We start from the raw sequence: 25,000 nt of genomic DNA on the forward strand, positions 1-25,000 counted from the left end.
GTAAATTTAATAACTTATATGGAACGGCTCATCAAGAACTTATTTACTTTAGACTTGAACAAAACCATATTGTAGTCAGCCGGAAAGCAGGAAAACGGAAGACAATTCCACAGGCGTGCAGTTCTAAGAAAGAAGCTTTGTTCATGGAATCTACGTTTAGGTTTAGGCACAGATAAAGAGTGGGGGAAATTATTGATAGTGTTTACAGCTAGACGAGTGTTTCTTGTGAAAGTTTGGCGAGGGGGGACCATAGATTGAAGCTCAGTTGAACACTTTCCATGAAAATAACGATACATCAGAGACAAACTCGCAACATCTCTTCTGTGAGATAGAGGTTGCAAGGAGGAGAAAAGGACATCTCCTACGAGGCTACGAAGTCTATTTTGAACTCTATCAAGGCAGGACAAGTTCTTTCTAGCAGCTCCTGCCCAGATGTGGCAACAGTATTCCATCCTTGGACGTACCTGGCTCTTATATAGATAGAGAATAGCATCAGCAGTGAGATATCTACTGGATCGATAGAAAGATCCCACCATTTTTCCAGCGGCCTTGGCAACAGATTTGATATACATGTTCCATTTAAGATCAGGAGTAATGGTCAAGCCCAGAAGCTTGTCAAAACTTGAGGCCTCCTGAAGACGAGAGCCATTCATTTCAATTGATGACAAATGTGGATTAGAATGTTGATGATGTAAAGAGAGAAGCTTGGTTTTAGATGCATTAAAAGTAACCAGCCACTCCTTTCCCCATTGTACTACGTGCTCAAGATCAGAGGAGAGAGAATTGGAGAGAACTTGCTCGTTTACTGTCTTAGATGTGGTACCATAAATGGTAGTGTCGTCAGCATAAATGTCTACAAATGATGTAAGGATATGATTTGGAAGATCATTAATGTAGATCAGGAAAAGAGTTGGGCCCAGGATGGATCCCTGAGGGACACCGGCATTAATATTGTGAGCTTCTGATTTTTGCCCCTCAACTACTACTCTTATGAATCTATCAGAAAGAAATGATTTAATAATTGAGAAGACTTTTCCAGCTATACCATAGCTAGCGATCTTATGAAGTAAACCTTTATGCCATACCCTATCAAAGGCTTTAGATATGTCAAGAGCAATTGCCCTAGAAAGATTGCCACCGTCGAGAGATTTGCTAATCCTATGCGATATAACTGTAAGGACATCTGCTGTAGATCTAGCAGAACGGAAACCATATTGAGTGTCACTAAGAAGGTTATTTTTGTTGAGATGTTTGATTACTTCTGTATTTAATACAGATTCTAGCAACTTACTCATGACGCACAGGAGACTTATTGGCCTGTACTGAGAGGGGGATGAGCGATCACCTGAATTCTTAAATACAGGGCATACTGATGAGATTTTCCAGGGAGATGGGAAACTATTCTCCTTAAGACAACGTTTAAACAGTTTTGTAAGTATGGGCGCTAGTTCAGGTTGAAGTTTTTTGAGTACTATAATTGGAATACCATCAGGGCCAGTTGCTTTACTGGAATCAAGGTTTTTGATTAGTTTGGCAACATCACGTACAGATATACGTATATCACATAGCGTGTTTTCTGATACAAGAGGAAATATTGGGGGTTGGCGGTCTTGGTCGCAAAGGGTAGAATTAGCTGCAAAGTTCTTGACAAAGAGTTTGGCTTTGTCTGATGCTGACGAGATTACCTCAGATCCATTGATAATAGTTGGGATGGAGCACACGCTTCTGTTCAGGATTCTGTTTGCTATTTGCCAAAACTGGTGGGAACCAAGCCGCTGCTCAGCTACTTTGGACTTAACAGATTGAGCATACAACTTTCTTGCATTCCTTATTACTTTCTTACAATGGTTGCTGGCAGTCCTGAAAACGGCTTTAGTTTCCATACATCTATTACGTTTGAAGCAGTGGAAAAAGTGATTTCTGTGCGCAATGGCAGCAGCACATTCTGGAGAGAACCATGGCTGGCTGTTAGGTTTTTGCTGAAACTTTTTAGAGGGTATGAAATGGTCAATACCTACAATTAACCATTCAGTTAGGTCTAATACTATAGAGGACACATCCTTTTTAAACATGGAATGCAGAGGTAGATCAGATATAAATGTACGGAAGCTATCCCAGTCAGCCTTAGTGTATCGATATACTGTACGATGAAGAGGTACATCTGGGGACTTATTACATTTCATTTTTATCTTAATTGATACAACAGAGTGGTCGGAAGATCCAAGAGGCGACAGAACAGAAACTGAACATAGTTCAGGGCAAGTTGTGAGAAAAAGGTCTAGTAGGCTCGCATACTGGCCGTCATTATCGGGCACACGGGTAGGTTCCTGAACAATCTGAGTGAGGTCATAGGCAATGGAGAAATCATGACAGAACCTCCCCTCATCATCGGTCTTGTTTGAGTGGGTCAACCATTCGACGTTGTGAACATTGAAGTCTCCACATACGTGAATGTTAGCTGAAGGATAAGTAGAAAGGACTTGGTCAATTTTCTCAGATATGCTTTGAAAGATAGTAACTCCGCTGTTGTGGGGGCGATAGAGAGTAAATATAAATGCAGTAGTGTGAGCTAAAGCAACCCGGAAGCACATATAAGGTAAGTTAGGATCTTCCCTGGAGATGTCCCTCCCACATGGAAAGCTATCTTTAATATAGGCACATATTCCATGCCCATGGCGATCTTGGGGGTCAGATTTAGAAGTTAAGTTAGAGTATCCTGTAATTGCAAACTCATCAAGGGAAATAGCCTGTCCAATGCCAGTTTCACTTAAAAATAAAAGGTCTGGTTTAGTCTCCTGTAATTGGGTTTCAACCTCTGGAAGGTTAGAACGTAGACCCCTGATGTTGGAGAAGGAGACATGGTAGTAGGGGTCTACGTTGGAAGTTGGAGAACCGGGTTTAATCGTGTATTTTTTCTTGAAACTTGTCATGATGAAATTTTGGAATTTGTGGACTAGGTCGACAGATTTACTTAGAGCAGGACAGAGAGGGGAAACTAAGAGAGAAAAAGAAACGAAGAATTTTTTTTTTTTTTTTTTGTACCACATGATAAGGTAAAGCCGTAACAATTACCCACTAGTATGGCATCGAGAGGCCCAACCAGAAGCTACTGCATGGTCCAGATTCCATTCACCAAATGGCAATACAGCAGCCCCAGTACTTTGCACCTGCTGATAGGACAGCCTCCTTAGTGGTTAATCCAAGGTTCGGGTCCCTGACTATCAGGCGGATAACGTCAGCCCAGACAAAACGTTTACCTCCAGCACCCTTACTAGTGACATGGCTACAAGGATAGACATAGAAACAGAAAATTTCCACCAACTCTGCCAACTGTTCGCGCAAAAATACTGCCAACCTAGAAAACAGCTTTTTCTTCTCCCTTTGTCAGAAAAATCACTCATTTAAAAATGAGGACTGAGGGACAAATAAGAAGAAGCGAGAGTAACAGGAGCTGCCGATAACGCATCCACAATGCGTTTTCTACTCTCCATTAAAAAAAAAATAAAATAAAATAAATAAATAAATAAATAAATAAAAAATAAAAAATAACTATTAAGTATTGTACTTATAAAAGTCCAACGGACCTGTTTAAGGGAAAGTATGGTGATAGATTCCCCTCCCACGAACTAAAAAATGAGTACAATTAGGTAATCTATTTTTGCAATCAACTCGGTAGATAAATAAACATTTATGGACGAGAAAAAAAAAAAAAAAAAAAAAAAAAAAAAATTAAAGCTAGCATTTAATACAACAGAAATACATAAATTAAATACTGAAATAAAATGTAGTTATTAATATTTGAATCTTAAAATAAAAAGTGCGAATTAATAGAGAAAATCACTTATCACAACAACGCATTCCGTCTCCAAACTAGTGAAGAATTTAACTTTTAATAGCGTTCAGAAGATTTTTTTTTTTTAAATTAACCGTTAAGAGAAAGCGTGATTTTATTCTGAACTTTAACTAATCACGTTTTAAGCAACTTATGATATAAAACAAAATCGGATGGGGGGGGGGGGGGTTTCTTCCGAAGTTAGTTGGTGACGATTATAAGTAATTGCGAGATAAGATGGGAGCCAGAAATTAGGGGTGGGGGACTGAAAATGATAATATAATGGATTGATTATACAATATTTAAGATCAACTTGGTAGATAAACATTTATGGACGAGAAAAAAAAAAAAAAAAAAAAAAAAAATTAAAGCTAGCATTTAATACAACAGAAATACATAAATTAAATACTGAAATAAAATGTAGTTATTAATATTTGAATCTTAAAATAAAAAGTGCGAATTAATAGAGAAAATCACTTATCACAACAACGCATTCCGTCTCCAAACTAGTGAAGAATTTAACTTTAATAGCGTTCAGAAGATTTTTTTTTTAAATTAACCGTTAAGAGAAAGCGTGATTTTATTCTGAACTTTAACTAATCACGTTTTAAGCAACTTATGATATAAAACAAAATCGGATGGGGGGGGGGGTTCTTCCGAAGTTAGTTGGTGACGATTATAAGTAATTGCGAGATAAGATGGGAGCCAGAAATTAGGGGTGGGGGACTGAAAATGATTGCTGTCAGCAGCTCCCTGCAGTGCAATTACCTTATTGTACCAGCATTGTTCTTTCATAGCTCGGAGAGCTCGCTGTACCTCACCTTTACACTTTTTGTAGGCTGTGTGCTTCACTGTTGAGTTTTTGTCCTCAATCCAAGATTTGTGAGATGAGTGCATTTGGTTAATCAGTGCTTTAACTTCATCGTCACTTTCGTCAAACCAATCCTGATCCTGGTGTTTTCTTTTCGGTATTCCAAGGACTTCTACTGCTACAGCTTGAGTTGCTTCTCGCAATGCTTTCCAAGAAGATTCAACATCATCAGTTACATCAACACCCTCAAGGTTTTCATCAAGCTTATTGGAGAGCTCAGTTCTCTTTTCCCTGAATTTAAGAGGCCGCACATCAATGCGTTTGGGGACTGTTGATTTTTTAACTCTGTGCCTTCGCACATGCAACGACAGTTTACTTCTGAGAAGGGCGTGATCCGAAAGATAGCAAGAAGTGTGGAAAGAGCGAGTGATTTTGAAGTCACTCATGTGCTTCCGCTTTGTTATGACGAAGTCAATAAGATGCCAGTCCTTTGAATGAGGATGCATCCATGTCGTCCTCCGATGCACAGGTTGTTGGAATATTGTATTGGTAATACAGAGGTCAAACTCCCTACAGATTGTAAGAACTCGTAAACCATTTGCATTTACCTTGCCTATGCCATGCTTACCAAGTACACCGGTCCAAGACAGATGGTCACTACCAACACGAGCATTGAAATCGCCAGCAAGAACGAGTTTATCATGGTGTCGAACTCTGGAGAGGACATCACGGAGGATATCGTAGAAGTCATCCTTCTCTTGATCTGAACTGGCTAACGTTGGGGCGTAACAACTAACTAGCGTCACCCTGGTGTTTCCTTCTAACTCTAGGGAAAGAGTTGCCACATGATCAGATATGCCTTTGGGAAAAGACAAGGACTTTGCCATCTTGGACTTAATGGCAAAACCAACGCCTGATTGGCAGGGTTCATTTTTTGCCTTTCCTGACCAAAAGAAGTCATATCCACCCTTTTTCTCTCGAAGTTGAGAATTCCCAGGCAAGCGAGTTTCACATAAGACAACAATGTCAACATCATACCTCTGTAACTCAAGAGAAACAAGGGCTGTCTTGCGCTCGGGTGCAGCATTATTATCCTGGAGGGTACGGACATTCCAACACCTTATTGAGAGATTCTTTGTTGAGGTTTTTTGTCGTATTCTATTGTTCTGACTGCGTAACTGGATAACCAGACAGCTGCAGCGGGCTGCCAAGTTAAGTGGTGAACAAGCAATTTTTTAGGGCTCCTTTTATCGCCCCCTCCCCGCCACAGGGAAAGCAGTGCTATCCCTAAATAGGGCTGCTTTGTCCCTGATGGAGGACACGAACAGCACAATTGCTCACAGGTTTGTGCTAGAACGGACATCTACCATCAGCCGCCACTGTGCAAAGATCCGGCTGAGGACTTCCAGTAATATCCTTTACCTGTCCCCGTCGCTTTCACTCCATCGACAGTGGACTTCTTGCAGGACAGGATGAGGTTTTCGTAATGAAATTATGACAGGCTGTCCGAAACCCACACAAAGGACTTGATTTAAGTGGTGAAGGCTCGTGTAGGACCATCCACACTTTTTGGAACTGCTGAATAACTTACTTGATGCAAACCAATTGCCACAGAACAAGCAGACAACAACCCTCATACATATATATACATATATATATATACATACATATATAAACATACATATATATACATATATATATATACATACATATATATACATATATATATACATACATATACATATATATATATACATACATATATATAGATATATATATACATACATATATATAGATATATATATACATATATATATACATATATATACATATATATATATACATACATATATATATACATACATATATATACATATATATATATTTTTTTTTTACACAGTGGTCATCACTTATCAAAGCCCAGAAGCCACTCAGGGATAAGGGTTATTGCAAGTACATTACGTTAGTGTGGAGGTTTGATGAAGTGTTTACTTAAGGGGGCGGTTCATTAGGAATTTGTTAACGTTGGACTTGAACACATCCAATTTGTATTCAGGTGGGAAGCAGGCAGACGGAACAGAGTTCCACAGTGCTAAGAAAGAAACTTTGTTCATGGAATCCACGTTTTGATTTAGGCACAGATATAGAGTAGGGGAAATTTTTCACAGTGGATTCAGCTAGACGGGTGTTTTTCGTGAAAGATTGGCGAGGGGGGACCAGAAATTGGAGTTCAGACGAGCACCTGCCATGGAAATAACGATAAAACAAGGATAGGCTCGCAACGTCTCTTCTGTGGTAGAGAGGTTGCAGGGTAGAGAAAAGGGCTTCCCCCACTAAGCCACAAAGTCTATTTTGTACTCTGTCAAGGCAGGATAGGCTGTTTTTAGCAGCTCCTGCCCAGATATGGCAGCAGTATTCCATCCTTGGACGTACTTGGCTTTTATATAGATAGAGAATTGCATCAGTAAGGAGATATCTTCTGGAGTGGTAGAAGGATCCCACCATCTTCCCAGCGACCTTGGCAACAGACTTGATGTACGTGTTCCATTTCAGATCAGGAGTAAAGGTCAAACCCAGAAGCTTGTCAAAACACGGGGCCTCACCCAGACGAGAGCCATCCATCCCAATTGATGCCAGCTGGGGATCAGACCGTTGATGATGTAAGGATAGGAGTTTGGTTTTGGATGCATTAAAGGTAACCAGCCATGTCTTACCCCACTGAACCACGCGCTCGAGATCAGAGGAGAGAGAATCAGAGAGAACTTTGTCATTTACAGCCTTTGATGTGTTGCTGTAGATGATCGTGTCATCAGCATAGATGTCAACGAATGATTTAAGTATGTGTTTAGGGAGGTCATTGATGTAGATCAGGAAGAGAGTTGGACCCAGGATTGACCCCTGAGGGAGTCCAGCATTAATACTGCAGGCCTCTGATTTTTTCCATCAACCACTACTCTTATGAGCCTATCGGAGAGAAACATATATATATATATATATATATATATATATATATATATATATATATACATATATATATATGCATATATATATGCATATATATATATATATATATATATATACATATATATACCTATATATATACATATATATATATATATACATATATATATGCATATATATATACATATATATACACATATATATATACACATATATATATATATATATATATACGTATATATATATACATACTAGCAGAAGTAACCGTCGTTGACTGGGTTCAAAAACAGCCTACAGAAAATGGACTGTGATTGATGAAGGTATGATAGGTTATGAAAAGGAGGGGTTGGAAAGAGATAGGTTTTGATTCTCAAAAATTTTACCGTAAGCAAAATATGATGAAATTAAAGATCATTTTCGCAAAAATATATTTTTTTATATCAACTTTGTTTCCATTCGTAGCCAAGAGTGACCAACAAAATGATGTTTCCTTACAAAGAGAAAATGTTATAATATAAATATACAAGAAATAAATGTTATCATAATCAATAAAAGTTACTTTTATGGTAGAAAAGTTCATTGGTTTGTATTTTTAAGTAGTTTGTAAGAAAAAAATTTTTTTATTCACAAACCGGTTTAAAAAAAATTAAAATGGCAGCGACTTTGAAATGGAGAGCCCCGTTTTCAATTTGAAGTAGGGGCACCTGAGCATTCTGTGATAATAATTTAAGAGAGTTTCGTCAATGTAAGGAATATTTATAAACATATTTTAATTTTTTCCGTTATTTTGTGCTTGAGGAATATTGGCATGTGCAGTTGATATAAAAATTCATTTAAATAGTTATCATCTGCAATTCCGTTTTAATCTCGGTTTGCTGAAATTAGTTCAAGCATTAAGAACCATTTCAAAACAAAAGAAACACATAAACTGAACTTTTATTGACTATGGTAACATTTATTTCTTATATATTTATTTTTCGTGTAGTCGTCTGTTGGCTTTTCTGCTAAACACTCTTACTAAATAATATCGACGGAATATCGAAAAACAAAGAAACAAAAACAGTTTTGAAAAATAATGAAGCTTTACTTACTTTAGTAAAATAATCCGAAACAGCAAAATGGGATATTAAAAACGTAAACACGTAATTACTTTAGTTTTTTAAAGCAAAGAATCAATATAAATATGAATAAGAAGAAAATGGCGTCCTTTTCAAGCAGAACAGCTTCGTTTCAGTTTTACAGTATTGAACGGTGTAATATTGCGCCATCAGATTCAGGGTTGTCCTATTGTAATGTAAAGAACACGCAGAAAGGGTTGTAATCAACTGAATTCCTTCTAGTACACTGACAAAAAAAGCTTAAACAGATATATAAATAAAAATAAAAAGGTTATGTAAATGTTTTTAAAAAGACACGTAATCACGTGAGCAGGATTTTTTCCTTCTTTTGACACAATAACAACGTTCTTATTTTTTATTATTTATCTATTTATCTATTTTCGAAAGAGTGCTACGTGCAAGTGGAGAAGGAAAAAATCAGAGTTATGCAAAATTTGTGTCGAGAATTGTCTAAAGTTCCGACTTTATTTTTGGCTTTCATTTAATAAGAACGTGAATTTATGAGGTGAATTTATTCGACACAATCTGATTGAACTCAAAAAAATAAATAAAAGCTAACGTGAATTAAGATTAAAGTTAAGGTGTTATTGTGGACCCTCACCCCTTTTAAAAAACCTTGTTAAACTTTGTGACATATTTACATTCTATGGAGGTCAGGCACAAACAAACAACCAATAATTTTATTATACCATATTTCTTCAAACTGAAACATAATTATCAAAGTATACTTACGGAAATAGATATGAAAAGTCTTTGTTAAAGTTTGTGCCATATTTCCATGGAGTACAGGCGCGAATGCAGACCCCACAATTTTATTATACCATCCCTATTTAAGTTGAAACATACTTATCAAAGTATTCTGATGTACATCTATATCAAAAACCCTTGCAAACGTTTTTGTTTTTTTCATTTTTTATTTCCATACTTTGGAGGCCAGGCGCGAACGCAGACCCCACAATTTTTATGAACCACCATTCTGCCAGATCAAACATACCCATTCCTGATCCTCGATACATCTTCTATCATTATATGTAATCAGTTTTTAAAAATAGTCAACCATATAGGAGCCTATTCGTGACCACACACACACACACACACACACACACACACACACACACACACACACACACACACAGACGTTCAGCTTTATATTATAGATATTAAAAAGTTTGACTCATGTCCAGGTAACCTACATCTAAAATTTCAAGTGTTTAGACCCAAAATTGGCGGAGGAGTTTGGTAGAGTCTGCAAAGGTCAAATCTTTTAACTTTGACCTCTTAGCAGCCAAATTTTCTCTTCAAAACTGATTAAAAAGCTTACTGTATGTCTGAATACTCTTTATGTAAAATTTCAAATGTTTAGACCAAAAATTGACGCAAAGGTCAAATCTTTTGAACTTTGACCCCTTGGCAGTCAAAATTTTTGCTGAAAGCCGATTAAAAAGTTTGCCCTATGTCTGAATACACTTTATGTAAAATATCAAATGTTTAGACCAAAAATTGGCTGAGTAATTTGGTAGAGACAGTGGAAGTCAAAACTTTTTAACTTTGACCCCAATTTTGACTCCTTAACATTTATTGTTTTGGGCTCAAATCAAATTAAAAAGCTTGATCCATGTCCAAGTAACCTTTATCTAAAATTTCAAGTGTTAAGATCCCAAATTGGCGGAGGAATTTGGTAAAGTTTTCAAAGGTCAAATCGTAGAACTTTGACCCCTTGAAAGCCAAATTTCTGACCGAAAACTGATTAAAAAGATTTTCCCAAATCTCAATACACCTCATGTCAAATCTCAAGTCTGTAGACTGAAAATTGACAGAGTAGTTTGATAGAGAAATACACATACACACACACACGTAGAGAGACACTTTCACTTTTATAGATGTATAGAATTATTTATTTATTTATTTATTTTAACCCATGAAGTGGTGCTTATTTAGGACTAAACCTATTTTGTAAAAAAAAAAAATTATATTGCAGGAAAAACTTTATAATATATGTACCTGTCACGGAACGAAAATGTCATATTTCAAAAATGACGTAAATTGATCAAGTAGTTTTTTTAAGATATAAACATTTTTTTACGATTTTTAGAGATTTTACTAGGAAATTGTAGCTATTAGATGGCTGGTTTTAATCTTGATTGTTCGAATTCAATTGTCTCCCCTTGTTTATAAAACATGGCGGATCAAAACAATGTTTTGCTTCGTCATAAAATGTGTCTTTTTTTTGTTAAAAAAATAATGCTTCTACAGAATAGGGACGAGTTTTTGTAGTTGATAAATTGAGTTTTCAGATAAAACAATGGTTTTAACTTTTGTTTTTGTCAATTCTAATAAGTTACAATAGTAGCTTCCAAATTATGCAGTCGAAATTACCTGTGTCCTGTATTACTGAATTATTAAACAAAACAACTTTAATCATGTTAGCAGTTGAAAATTGTCGCCATCTTGTTTAAATCAAAATGGAAAATTACCTCCTTTTTGAACTCTCCGGTATCTTAACGATCGTTTTCATCAAATTCTATTTTTTATTTTCTTAAATAAATAATTTTCTACCTCATCGATTTTCGTAATTTTTTTATATAATCATCTGAAAAATACGAGGAATACATAGAAAACCATTGTTTTCATATGAAATTCAATATTACGATTTCCGAAATTTCGTCCCAATATTGTAGAAGCGCCCAAAAAATTACTTAATCAATTTAGGTGAATTTTGGAATATGATATCTTCGTTCCATGATGCGTAGCGTACATATATCACACAAAGTTTTTTTTTTATTTTTAAAAAATTATTTCTGTATTTTTCTTTTGAAAATAGGTTTAATTCTAAATAAGCACCTGATCGATCAGTTTACGTAATTTTTGGAATATGACATTTTCGTTCAACGATGGATGGATGTATCTCATAGTTTCGGTATTATTTTATGAACTAGCCCAGCCAGCATAGTTTATTAAATCCCCCCCTCCCCCTCATTGTTTGAATTGTTTCTACGTGTTTCCCCTCCCGCCACCAAACTTGAAAAAAATGCTAACGATTACATGTCCTTTTACCGCTATGTAGTCAAGAAGTGGGTGCTCATTTTATGTTAAATTTATATAGGAAAGTGATCCTCACTCTAAAATGTTAAATTTTTAGTTTATTTTTAGCTTCCTTTTTCATAATGTCTTTAAATGCCGTTAGAACGTATTAGCTAAAAAAAAAAAAAAGTAGATTTTTATTTCTTTTTTAGGAAGTTAACTACGCTGGGTTAGATCGTTAAAAAAAATACCCTATTTGGCGGGATTGAATGAGAATCACACCCCATCCCATCCCGCCAACCCGAGAACGGCTTTCGGAATAAACACCCCCACCGGCCCCACCCTCCCGATGTTAAGAACGACTCCCGTTTTTCTTTGTTTTTTGTTTTTGTTTTTTTTGCAATTTTTTTAATGGATTATTATTGATTGGACACTAATATATCGGGGTGGGGTGATTTTCGTTCAGGCCCGCCCATTTTTTTTTTTTAAGATTTTTGGTTTGAAATTAGGTTTAATTCCAAATAAGCACTCCTGAAGTTGCTGGATTATTTCCCGTAATCGGACTCTCCTCTTTTTTCTGGTTGGAATAAGTGCATGCGTGCTTCGCCTGTTGCTCGTCCCGGCGTAGTAATTCAGCGTCAGTATAAAGTAGGTCTTTCTCCTTCCTCTGTCTTTATCAAATCTTTCTCGCAGGCATTAACTAGTCACAGCGGTAAATAGCAAGAGAAAGAAAAAAAAGTATATACATATATCAAACAAAACCTTCAAAATGGTAAGTATGACATAATACATATTACTATTTTGCTTTAAAAGAAAATCTAATTTTGAAAAAAAATGTATTTTTATCTTCGTCTCAGAAATAAACGGACATTTTTTTTTTTTTACCTTTTCCCTTTCTTTCATTGTGAGCTTTCTTAAACATTCCAGCATGTCTTTTTTTCACATCGGAATTAATTTGTTAATCGTCAAAATTGTTTTGTAGTTTGAAATTTACTTGAGTTTATTTTAGTTTTTCTTACTTTTAAGTTTACTCGTTAAATATTTCTTTATCAACAGAATGGTTATAATATGGTGAGGTTATGGATAGTAATTATAATATTTTTTTTTTTTTTTTTTTTAATTAAACTGTAAACATTTTGTGAAAGTTATTAAATCTGAGGCGCGTGTCTAGATCGCTCCCCATGGCTGTCGATATTGTCTCGTTAAAACGACGAATAGATTTTTTCTTTTACAAAAGTTTGTCTAAAGCTTTGCGTTTCATTATTAGAAAAAAAAAAAATGGGGCGAAATGGTGCTTGTTAAGATAATTGACAGATCAAATTTTTATGTGGGTTTAAGCAAAACTTCTCATCTCGAAAATAGTAATATCCAAAAATACCGAAAATTCAACGAGTAGAAAATTATCGTTAAAAGTAAGTTTACAGAAAATTGGAAGAAATTTTCTTTTTCCTAGATGTGAACACCTTGAAGATTGCGAATAAAGGGGGCATAAATTTGTCACTATAATGGTTGATTTTTTTTTCCTCATAATATTTTTTTTTCAAATTTCGACATGACAATTTGACTTAAAACCACATTTAAAACTCGATTTGTCGACTCGATCTTAACCAACACCAAATAAAAAAAAAAAAATGTACATGTAACAGTGTTACATGTACATTTTTTTTTTTTTTTAACACAATTACAAATGAACTACAGGATAACTTTATCGTTTTCTTTCAAAAATCAGATTTTCTCCTGATGCGATTGTCTTTCGACTGTTATAACTGTCGAGCCAATATGGGCCGCCATGGAAGCTGATCTCTAACCAACACCAAATAATATAAAAATATAATTTTGAAAACTATTTGAAATTTTATTTTGAATTTCAAGCAAAGTCGCCCCCCCCCCGACGCTTGCTGCGGTCCTGTCCGACTAAAATCAAATAAAAAAAAAAAAAAAAAAAAAAAAAACTAATACAGAAAATTCCAAAAATATTTCGTGTTATTGCACAACTTCCAAGAAACAACCCGATCGGTCAGGATTTCTTCACACATACATATTGCATTTATAATGCCGAAATGTCTGTAACATTTGGGTTTCTAACAGTATTTTCGGTACTCATGCACTTATTGATCTGTGCTGAAATGTTATTTAAAAAGCCATTCTTAATATGGGGAGAGTATTTTGTACCTATTCTGTACTTTAATCTTACAATCGAATAAAAAAAAATATATATATAAAACTTTAAACTTGGAAATACGATTTAAAGAAATAGCGCGGATCAGTAAGTGTGCACCACTGTATTTTGTATAATTTTTTTTAGTTTTAACTATTTTTCCAAACTTCACGTAACAGTCAGCTCGCCATGCCAACATTTATCTTTCACATATCGATACTGTATGATTTTTCGAATAGATTAAACGGTTTAAATAAGTAAACCAGTTTACTAAACCACTACAAACTTTTCCAGATAGGTAAAGTAACTATGGTGAGCTACACGATGTTCACTCTTTCGCTGTCGGAAATTCCAAATAACTTTGCCTTTGTTATATTTTTCATTTACGACCACTTTTTCGTGCGTCTGTCGATTGTAATAACCCGGATTCAGTTAAATATTGAAGCCGTAGGAAAACTAGACTTTAAAATGTAACCATGAATTTCTAGCATCTATTCAATTCAGAATTATTTTTTTATCCTAGAAAATGGTTGTATTAGGATCTCATTAAATGGACTAAAAACAGTATAACAGCATTTTTGTAATCTACATTATTTCGGTACTCCTTAAAATCTCCCAAAAAAGGTATCCCGTTATGTAGAAGAGTCACTTATCTTGCCTTTGGTAACATTTAATTATATATTTGAATTTTGGTTTCTCTTTATACTATAAAGATGCCTACATTTAATGGGTTTTTTATAAAATTACTAAAAAAATTCAGTTGCCATCTTTCAATAGTAGCTTTTAAAGCTAAACTTAAACATAACGTTTGTTTAACAAGATGCAATCGTTAAAAAATAAACTCTGAAATTCTGTCTTTACAAAGAAATTAACATATCCATTAAACTTTAAAAGTTTTTAAATTTCTAACGTAAAAAAAAAAGCAATTCTAGATAATTCGATGTGCCCCCCCCCTCCTTTATAAATGTTTATTTCGATAGATTTCTCTTCGGATTTTCAACTAATAAAATGACTGAACTGTTTAATTTTTATCAACGGAGTTAATTCTCCTTCATATCTCGAATGTTCGACCATTCGTTCGCCAAAATCTTTTGGTTTCGCCTTTTACGGAATTTCGAACGAAGGAGAATCGTTTTACGGCAAACTGTACCCCCCCCCCTTTATGAGTTTTCAAGAATTAAGCGTAAATTTTCCTTTTTAGAATTTTAGTTTTAAATCTATTCTAGTATATATTTTCTTTTGCTAAAAACTTTATTCGCTTTTGTTTTTCTTAAAGAAATTGCCTTTGCAATTGCCGCCTGTAATTCGTTTCTAAATTTCCTGAAACAAAAGGCAAAGCCCAAATTTGGTACCAGTGCGAAGAAATTCTTCGAGGGTGGGGTTATGGGTCGGGTGGCGCGGGTTTTTTTTTTTTTTTTTTTTTTTTTTTGTTAGAAGCAATGGAAACCCTTGTCCACAACTCTAATAGAAAATTCTTGCCACCAAAAAAAAAAGCTCTAAATAATTAGCGTACTAATGATTTAGTTTTTTTTTTAATCGACCTTTTTAGACTCGTCGGAAATTAAACTTTTGAAAGTGCACTGGGGATGGGGAACCACCCGAATATTTACCTTAAGTTTTTTTTTTTTTTTTTTTTTTTTTTTTTTTTTTAATATCCAACTGTTTACAGCTCACGTCGGGTCTGCTGCTTAAAAAAAAAAAAAAAAATTTAAGTGTCGCAGACTAGAATTATGAGCAAAACTGACACATGCATTAGCCCGTGGTTACGATGAAAGGAATAATCTGGCCGCCATTTTTTTTTTTTTTTGTCTACGATGAAGTGGATGCGCATGCGCAGAAATTGTCAGTGATTGTAGCAGACGATTTCTTTTTCTTTAGTTTCAGCATTTACTGCAAACTAACCACGCGAAATTAAATCCTAAAGAAATTTTCTTACTCTTTTCTGTGCAAAAGTTTTTGTTTTCATACATTTATTTCCCTTTTCTTCTGTAAAGGGATTTTAACATAATACTGTAGATTCCTGCTACAGTTGTAGCAACAAATATTTTGACACAGTAAAGACACGAGCAGGCAATTGAAAACGTGGCGTTTTGCCGACAAGCGTTAACTGTCCGAAATGCAAAAATGAGTGTTCGTTTTGAGAAGGTAAACGAATCTGGAGGTGCAGTGCAAGTGCACCTCAGGTGCACGCACTACACAAGTGGGAAAATCAAAAAGAAAATATTGCGGTCTCATTGTCGCCGAAACGGGAACATTCATTGCCAGCGTGGAAAGTAATGTTCGTCAATCATTTTAAGCACTGTGTAACCATCAGACAGTACGCGAGAATCTGGACATTTCGCACCAGTCACCACTCCTCAGTTGATTGGCGATCCTTCTGTTCCGAGGTCTGTGAGGACTGGCTTAACAACCAGGAACCCAATGGAGGCGATGGGATAGCTGTTGAAATCGAAGCCCTTATCGTGCGCCGAAAGTAGGAAGGATGTCTAGTCAGATATGGCTTTTCGGCGGAATTGAAAGAATTTCAAAATGTTTCGTCGTCGCGTTGACTGCCCAGATGAAAAACGGGACGCCAAAACTCTGATTCCGTTGGTGCACAAGTTTATCCTTCCGGGCTCAATAATTTTCAGTGATTGTTGGAAGGCATATACTAACCTCGACCGGCATTTTACACACTGCAGCGTGCACCCTCAGGATCCCAGCATCAACACACAAAATGTAGAACGAATGTGACTAGACGTAAAATAGTGGATTAAGCGGCTGGTATTCGAGCAGAATTCATGCAGCAATACCTAGCCAGGTATTTATGAGACGGACAAAACGAAACTTTTGCATAAATTTTAAATGCGCAGTGTGTTGCCCTGCCGGCTGTCTTGCATGGCAAGAAACATGGTGGTGGAGTGGTAGCAGTGTCAGAAATTTCGTGAAAATAGTGAATAATTCCACCCCATCTTTCCAAGCTTATAACTCCTCGAAAAATGTAATTCAAGCCCTAATTTTTTTTTTCAATTAAAGGAGTAAGGACCAAGGTTTTATTTAAAAAAAAAACAAAACAAAACAATGTGTTTTTTTTTTTTAAAAAGGTTTTAAACTTCGGACTTTACAGGTAAATTTCTAAAAAACTGATTTTTTTTTTTGTTTTAAATTTGAATATATTATTTATTGACCTTTTCTCTTCAATTTGTGATATATAAACCTATTAAACATAAATTAATTATTTACTTTTTAATAGACATTTCAAAATGAGAGGCGTAAATTATTCGACCCCCTATCTTTCTAAGCTTATAACTCCTCGAAAAATGTAATTCAAGCCCTAATTTTTTTTTCAATTAAAGGAGCAAGGACCAAGGTTTCATTAAAAAAAAAAAAAAAAAGACAAAAAGAAAAAATGTGTTCTTATAAAATAAGGTTTTAAACTTCGGACTTTACAGGTAAATTTCTAAAAAACTGATTTTTTTTTTTTGTTTTAAATTTGAATATATTATTTATTGACCTTTTCTCTTCAATTTGTGATATATAAACCTATTAAACATAAATTAATTATTTACTTTTTAATAGACATTTCAAAATGGGGGGGGGGGGCGTGAATTTAAAAAAAACGTTTGTCTAAAATATTATATTCGGTTTATTGGAAAGAACATAAAATTTCACATTGACCCTGAAAATATCGTAAAAATAGAATCAATAGAAAAATTTTGATAGATTTTTAAAATTTAAAAATTTAAAAATATTGAGTTTAAAAATTGAAAAATATTGAGTTCGGAAAATTCATTACTGTTTAAAAAAAAAAATAAAAATATTTTTATTACTTTTAAAACAACTGTAATAGTTTATTTTGGAAGTATAATCCATAAAGAAAATAAATAACCCACTTTTAACAGAGAAATTACGAGATTTTTATATTGTATTCGCAGTTTCGTGTTAGGGGTGTCAAAAATTCCTACAAAAATTCTGATACTGCTAGTGGAGTGGTGGCCATTAAACTATTACCCAAAAACATTTTTTCTTCGTGTTATTGTACATAATTCTAGTCCGCGACACTTTTTTTTTTTTTTTTTTTTTTTTTAAGCAACAAACCCGACTGGAGCTGTCTGTATATGTCTCGTAAATAACTAATTTGAATATCTAATATGGCCGACCAGACGGGTGATCTCAAAGTCAGATCGAGCGTACCGGAAAACGAAATGAGACCAAATTGATAACTGGGAGGGGGAGGGGGGTTATAGTTATAGGTAATTATTAACAAAATTGGTGCAAGTCCAGATTAGCACTTGTAGCGATAAACAAAAATGGGTACCTTTTATTTTTTTTGAATAATAAAAACGGCGGGAGTTAACAATCCTGCCACTTTTCAGAAATCGCTAAAAATATGGCGGACGACCTACGCATGCATCATGACACTGAAAGTATTTAAACGCTCCGTGTTTTGGTACTTTTGCAGACATTCTTTCACCTTACAATTTAATGACAAAAAAAATTAAATTCGTATTTCTCGCGTTGGCGAAACTGCAAGTGTCTTTTTTAGCGATTTTTGAAAAGTGGCAGGATTGTTAACATCCGCCAAAAACTTTAAAATAATGAAAACATTTGAAAATTAATTAATTATAATTTTCCATGTTTTCTTTTGTTGTTGCATTTATTCTACATTAGTAGAAAATTTGTTTAAATTGTTTAGAAGTTCCGCGTTGTCAATTTGGTCTCATTTCGGTTTCCGATAGGCTCGATCTGACTTTTTGATCACCCGTCTGGTCGGCCATATTAGATATTCATCGTTAGTTATTTACACGAGACATACACATTTTAATCATGATTTTTCTCTAGTTCAGATGGGTGCAGTAAATAAACTTTTAACTCGAAATGACCTCTAATGTACTAATGTATAACATAAGACACAGAAAAGAAACATTTATAATGCGTACACAGGCTGTGAGCCTGTACACAGCACAGCTTTATTTTCTCGTATAACCACCGTACGCTCTCAATGGATTTTACCCAAAAATGCATATTTACCAAAATAAATTTAATGATCCTTAGGGGGCTTAATCACGTGACACGTCGGTAAAGGCATTAGAACGTAAGTCAGTAAATTTATTGTTTTCAACAGTTTTTTTTTTCTGTTAATGATACCTAAGTCTGTAAACTGGTGTTGTTCGTCGAAAAGTTTTTAAAAAGGTGTAAACCACATTTTTAGGGGGTGGGCATTCTCTTATAACTCCCAAGATTGAATAAAACTTCTAGTTTCATATTTGTTTAAAAAAAAAAAAAAAAAAGTGTTGGTTATTCGTACCTTAAAATTTATCTGACGTCATTTCCGCTGAATGGTTTTGTAAACAAAGTGCGACTTAACGAAAAGCCGATCCCGCCAAGTTAACATGTCTTAGGTTTTTTTTTTTTTTTTTTTTTTTTTTTTTACATGGGCGTCACCAGACCTTGATAAGTGGGCTTTCTTCTGACCGTTCGTTTCACGTTGAATGCCCTGAAAAAGCCTCTTTCTAATTGTTTCTGGCTAAGACCAAAGTGTAGTATCTATTCAGATTGCTACACTTAAATTTATTTTATTCATTTTTTATTTTTATTTTTTTTTTTTACGGCCTGCCCCAGCGTAGTATAAACACCCTCAACCACCCATATTAAGAACGGCTTTTGGAATAAACACCCCCTCCTCGGCATAATGTTAAGAACTGCTTTCGAGGTTTATTTCGAAAGCCGTTAACATGGAGGTTGGGTGTTTAAAATACGCGGGGGGGGGGGGGCACGTCGTAAAAACTTATCTAAATTTCTTGTTTTGTCAATGGAGTAGAATTTTTGGAGACAATTTGCTCCTTTTCCTCACACTAAAAAATGACCCTGGTGTCTGACTGTTCCGTGGGGAGGCAATCTTCTTCGGAAATAAGACGTCACTTGACACTTCTGTATAGAAATAAGGGATTTCAGTTACGTGGACTATAAACTTACAATGGAGAGAGGTGCGGTGCGTCGGTGCGACGTTATTTATTTTAATCGTGTGTGTGTGTGTGTTATATGTATAATCACAATTCCGAACCATTATCCCGTTTTAAAAATTACTTCTCATTATTTTGTGATACAGTCGTAGCGTCTTTTCTTCCCCCCCCCCCTCTCGACGGGAAACCTAATCCGTTTAATGGAAATCGCACCCATTTTTGTTAGAATTTTTAAAAGATGGTCGCACACGCACCGCACCCACAACAACACGTATTTAATTTACTGTTTTTTCCCCCAACGTGTTTAATTTTTAATTACATCATCTATCCTTCATAATTCCACTGCTAAACAATCGTAGTGTCCTTTTGCTGGTAGCCTACGTTGTGCAATTTTCTGGGTTTGTATTATTTTCTACCTAACTGGATAAGTTTTTAGTGTTTTTTTTTTTTTTTTTTTTTTTTAATGGAAAATATTTATTCGGTTTGAAAAAAAGAGGGGGGGGTAAATGTTACCTTACGCCACAACAGAACACCGACCACTCTAATTTGTTTTTTTTTTTTTTTAGATGTATTAACCCCAGCACGCACCACCCCCAGTGTAAACAGAATTTTTGTGAAATGGTAAATGTCGGCACATTAGTACGGAAAAACGGTTAAACTGGAGAAAGCAGTGGAAAGCACCTGTTAATGGAATACCCGCCCCCTAAAAAGAACGAAAAGCATTAAAACTAAGGGGTTTGTATTACTGTACACATAGATTCGAAAAAGTTGTCAAAACAACAAATATATAAATAAATGTTATCAAAGGCAAGATAAGTTACTTTTCTACCTAACTGGATACATTTTTCGTGTTTTTATTCAGTGTAACATGTTTATTCAGCTCGAAAAACATGCAGTGTTTACCGATGTATTGGAAAATTCAAGATGGCGTCTCAGTCGTCTCACACCCTCTTTAACACGGTAAGTTTGGGAAAAGGTGTTATAAATAAAAAACTATACAAAATACTATTAAACCCCGCCGAATATATGTCAACCTATGTCACGATAACATATTGAGCGAGTTTTTAACGGTATTTTAACTTTTCCCAAACTTATCGTGTTAAAGAGAGAATCAGACACCATCTTGAATGTTCCAATAAATCGGTAAACACTGTATGGTTTTCGAGCTGAATGAACATGTTACATTGAATAAAAACACGAAAAATATATCCAGTTTGGTAGAAAAGTAACTTATCTTGCCTTTGATAACATTTATTTGTTATATATTTGTTTTTTGACAACTTTTTCGAATCTGTGTGTACAGTAATACAAACCCAAACTAAGACAAAAAAAAAGAAATAAACCACTTTTTTAACTTTATTTTAAATGACCGCTTAAAGATTCCTACGCGATATGACACCCTACTTCTCACACGAACGTATCATGTAAGAATGGCACAATAGTCCAACGGTCTAGGGCTTCATACCATGCAAACAGTAAATTTGCAATGGGTTTGATTATCAGATTCGTTGTCAGTGACCTCAAATACCCCTAAAAAACCTAATTAGAATGGTCGGGGTTCTGTTGTGGCGTTGAGTAACATTTACCAAAAAACAAAACAAATATAACCTTATCAAAGACAAGGTACTTTTCTACCTAACTTTTTTTTTTTTTTTAACATGCTCGAAAAAAGTGTTTACCTATGTATTTGAAAATTTAAAATGGCGCCTGACTCTGAACCCGGTAAGTTTGAAAATGAGTTAAAATAATAAAAAAAATATACAAAATACTGTTAAAACCTCGCCGAATGTCAGCCCATATCACAGTAACGTTGAGTTTCTAACAGTATTTTGTATATTTTTTATTTTTAACTCCTTTTCACAAACTTACCGTGTTCAGCAGAGTTCGGTGCCATTTTAAATTTTCCAACATCGGTAAACACTGTTTTCGAGCTGAATAAACATGTTAGGGTTTGTATTACTGTACACATAGATTCGAAAAAGTTGTCAAAAAACAAATATAACAAATAAATATTATCAAAGGCAAGATAAGTTACTTTTCTACCAAACAGGATACATTTTTTTGTGTTTTTATTCAATGTAACATGTTTATTCAGCTCGAAAAACATAGTGTTTACCGATGTATTGGAAAATTCAAAATGGCACCCGACACTCTCTTTAACATGGTAAGTTTGGAAAAGGTGTTATAAATAATAAACTAGACAAAATACTAAAAAAAAACGCCGAATATATGTCACGGTAACATATATTGAGCGAATTTCTGACAGTATTTTGTCTAGTTTATTATTTATAACATCTTTTCCTGAACTTACCGTGTTAAAGAGTCGGGCGCCATCTTGAATTTTCCAATACATTGGTAAACACTATGGTTTTCGAGCTGAATAAACAGCTTAATTAGCCCTCAAAAAGCAAGTAATTGTGCCATTCGGCAAAACGCAGTCGATAACAGGTGTACGAAATTCTCTTACTCATTTTTGCCTTTGGCAGAATGAAAGAGACACTCAGAAAAGCAACAAGGCTCACCTTAATTCCAAGAATATTTTATTTACAAGAAACGTAAAAATGAGTCCATATTGCAAAAGAGTGCCCTCTTTAGCTTCAGCCAAATGGCAGGTAGTTCATGCCTCGAAAGGCGAAGGTAGTTTTCTTGTGGAAGATGCTGGTTGAATCCGGCCGCTTGTAGAAATGGTTCAGGGTTCTCAAAATCCTTCCAGACCGGTCAATAAGAACAACGCACATTGCGATCGATGTTCCATAATAAAGTATGCCCTCCTGCGGGCAATGATAATGAAGTAATTAGTCCATAGAACATTTTTGCCTCAGGCTTGTATCCGCATTTAAATGAGCGGAGATAACAAAAGGAATAGAACCCTGCCTTAGTTCATTTGGCACGGAGCGAGATAACACGCGTCAGCTTTGTTCGACACGGAATTGAAATCTGTTCGAAGAAACACAATATTCCCGCCAATTCCTGAATCCTCCGCAGCAACTGAAACAATGCAATTTCATTGGTCAAATAATCCAGCAGTTATAGCCCTTGCATTCTGAAATTTCTAACACAGGTTGTAAACACTAATATACGGAAGGCCAAAATTTCAGCAAATCAAAACGCTGTTTCAAAATGAAGTCATGAGAGTAAAAAGAGGTAGGGGGTGTCAGACTTTTCCCCCTCCTCAGACTGTCATCCATATATTAACGTTTGTACGTAATTGTTAAAGGAGAGCAGTTTAGTCTTGCTTGCATTAAATATCACCATCCATTTACATCCCCTGTCTAGAGGTCATTTTCGAATGAGTCGGCTATTGTCTTGTGTACATCTGTTTTTCCTTCATGCTTGTTTATAGTGTTGTATCATCAGCAAATATACCCATCTCTAACTCCATTGATGAATATCAGGAATAATAATGGTTCTTGGATTCCCTTTGGAATAATACTTCCGTGTGAGGACATGTGCTTCAATGCCCACGTTGCATTTCATTTGCACTCTGTTCAGCAGGGAGAGAAGATATTGGTCCATGAGGCATCTGTTCTCTGATGGCTTCCCAGTTAACCCTTTTATAGTACCTTGTTTTGAGCAGTGGCTCCTCACTTTGGGGTTGGGATTTGAGTGTGACGTCTACTGATACCACTAGGTTGTCTGCATTTCCGAGTGGACTGTAGGTATTGGTTACACAATCCTCATGTACTGTGGTAAGGAATAGGTCTAGAAGTGAAGCTTGCTGGTGTTCACTATCTGGGAGCCAGGGTTGGGAACATGAATGTGTGGAGGAATGGGCTATAGAGAAGCTATAAGTAGAGCATCCAGCTGCATCTGTAACTTGAGAAAATAAGCCAATTCTGATGGACATTAGTCCCTGAACACATATTTGGGCATTATACTATCAAAGGAGTGCTGCATCTAATCATAAACATGATTGATTAGCATACAGTACTGACTTGAGGGAGAATGGTAGAGAAATGCAATGATGAAACCTGATTGAACTAATTTTTTCAACTGTATATAAATATCTATAAAAGTGAAAATGTCTCTGTCTGTGTGTACACTTCCATACCAAATAACTGTCAATTTTCGGTCTACAGACTTGGGATTTGGGAAAATCGACAGTAAGTTTTGTATATTTAAAAAAAAAAAAAAAAAAAATCGCAATTTTTCTAAACTTTAAAACCAGACTTTAACTTGGAGAATGAGAAAAAAAAAAATTATTTATAGATATCTTTATATTTTTATTTATAATACAGATCTAATGTCATCTGATTCCAAAGTGTCATGTTCTAATTTGCCAAATTAGAATTCCTATGATACAAATTTATGAAACCTGACTTTTAATTAGGAGGAGCTGTTTTGTTATACAAGTTAAATGTGTTACACATAATAGCAATTAAGCTAGCTAGTGTAGATTTTGATAAGGGTCACATTAGTACATGTCAGAATGACCTAGCTGGAAATAGTTGTACTCACAGATGGGTGGTGTGATTTGAGGCAGAACAACGTTGGACAAAAACAATGTAAGCTGACGTTACGTTTTTGAGCGGGAGAAACGGTCTCTGAAATCAATATGGACAAGGCTAAATATTGCCGATGCCTCTGTCCGTTGCTTAGCCATTTATTAGGAAGTTAGTAAATCAAAAATTAAATCAAACTACAGTAAAGATACCGAGTAAATTCTCTCCGATAAAATCTTGAACTCTGCAAAATCTTTGATTAATGAATGGAAAGTTTATTTTGCCAAAGTTAAACATAAGACAACCATAGATAACCATTCCTGAAATGTGGCGACGATACATGTAACACCCTGCATGCACGTGTGTATTCAGATACTTGATTTTGTTTTTTGATTGATCACAGGTGAAAAACATGTTTAAAAAAAAATAAATTTAAAAAAAAATACCGAAGATTGGTAGCCGGCTCTTGATTTTTGAGGCCACTATGACTGGGTTTTACATGCAGCGCCTAGATTTTTTAATTGGTCACTCATGATGGCGCTTAACTTTGATCTTATGCAAACCATCATCATTATTGTATAAAATATTGATTTTTCTTTTTTAATTTTTTTTTTTATAGATATTTACAAAAAACAAAACACTTTTACCATAATCATGTTAATGGTTATATTTACCAAATAAGATTTTTTTGATAAAAACTTTGAAACATAACCAT

At 35.0% G+C, this 25,000-nt stretch overlaps 1 protein-coding gene across 1 annotated transcript in view; it reads left to right on the forward strand.

The window, feature by feature from the left end:
• The first annotated feature begins 12,270 nt into the window (after positions 1-12,270).
• LOC145260321 (actophorin-like) overlaps positions 12,271-25,000 on the forward strand; it is a 52,451-nt gene continuing 39,721 nt past the window's right edge. The window contains exon 1 of the mRNA XM_080118209.1: positions 12,271-12,515. Within this exon, the coding sequence (XP_079974335.1) occupies positions 12,513-12,515 (3 nt within the window). The 5' untranslated portion in view covers positions 12,271-12,512. The remainder of the gene's footprint in view (positions 12,516-25,000) is intronic.

The sequence above is a fragment of the Euprymna scolopes genome, chromosome 36 (assembly GCF_053919585.1).
Source record: "Euprymna scolopes isolate OS-2025 chromosome 36, ASM5391958v1, whole genome shotgun sequence".
Classification (NCBI taxonomy): domain Eukaryota; kingdom Metazoa; phylum Mollusca; class Cephalopoda; order Sepiida; family Sepiolidae; genus Euprymna; species Euprymna scolopes.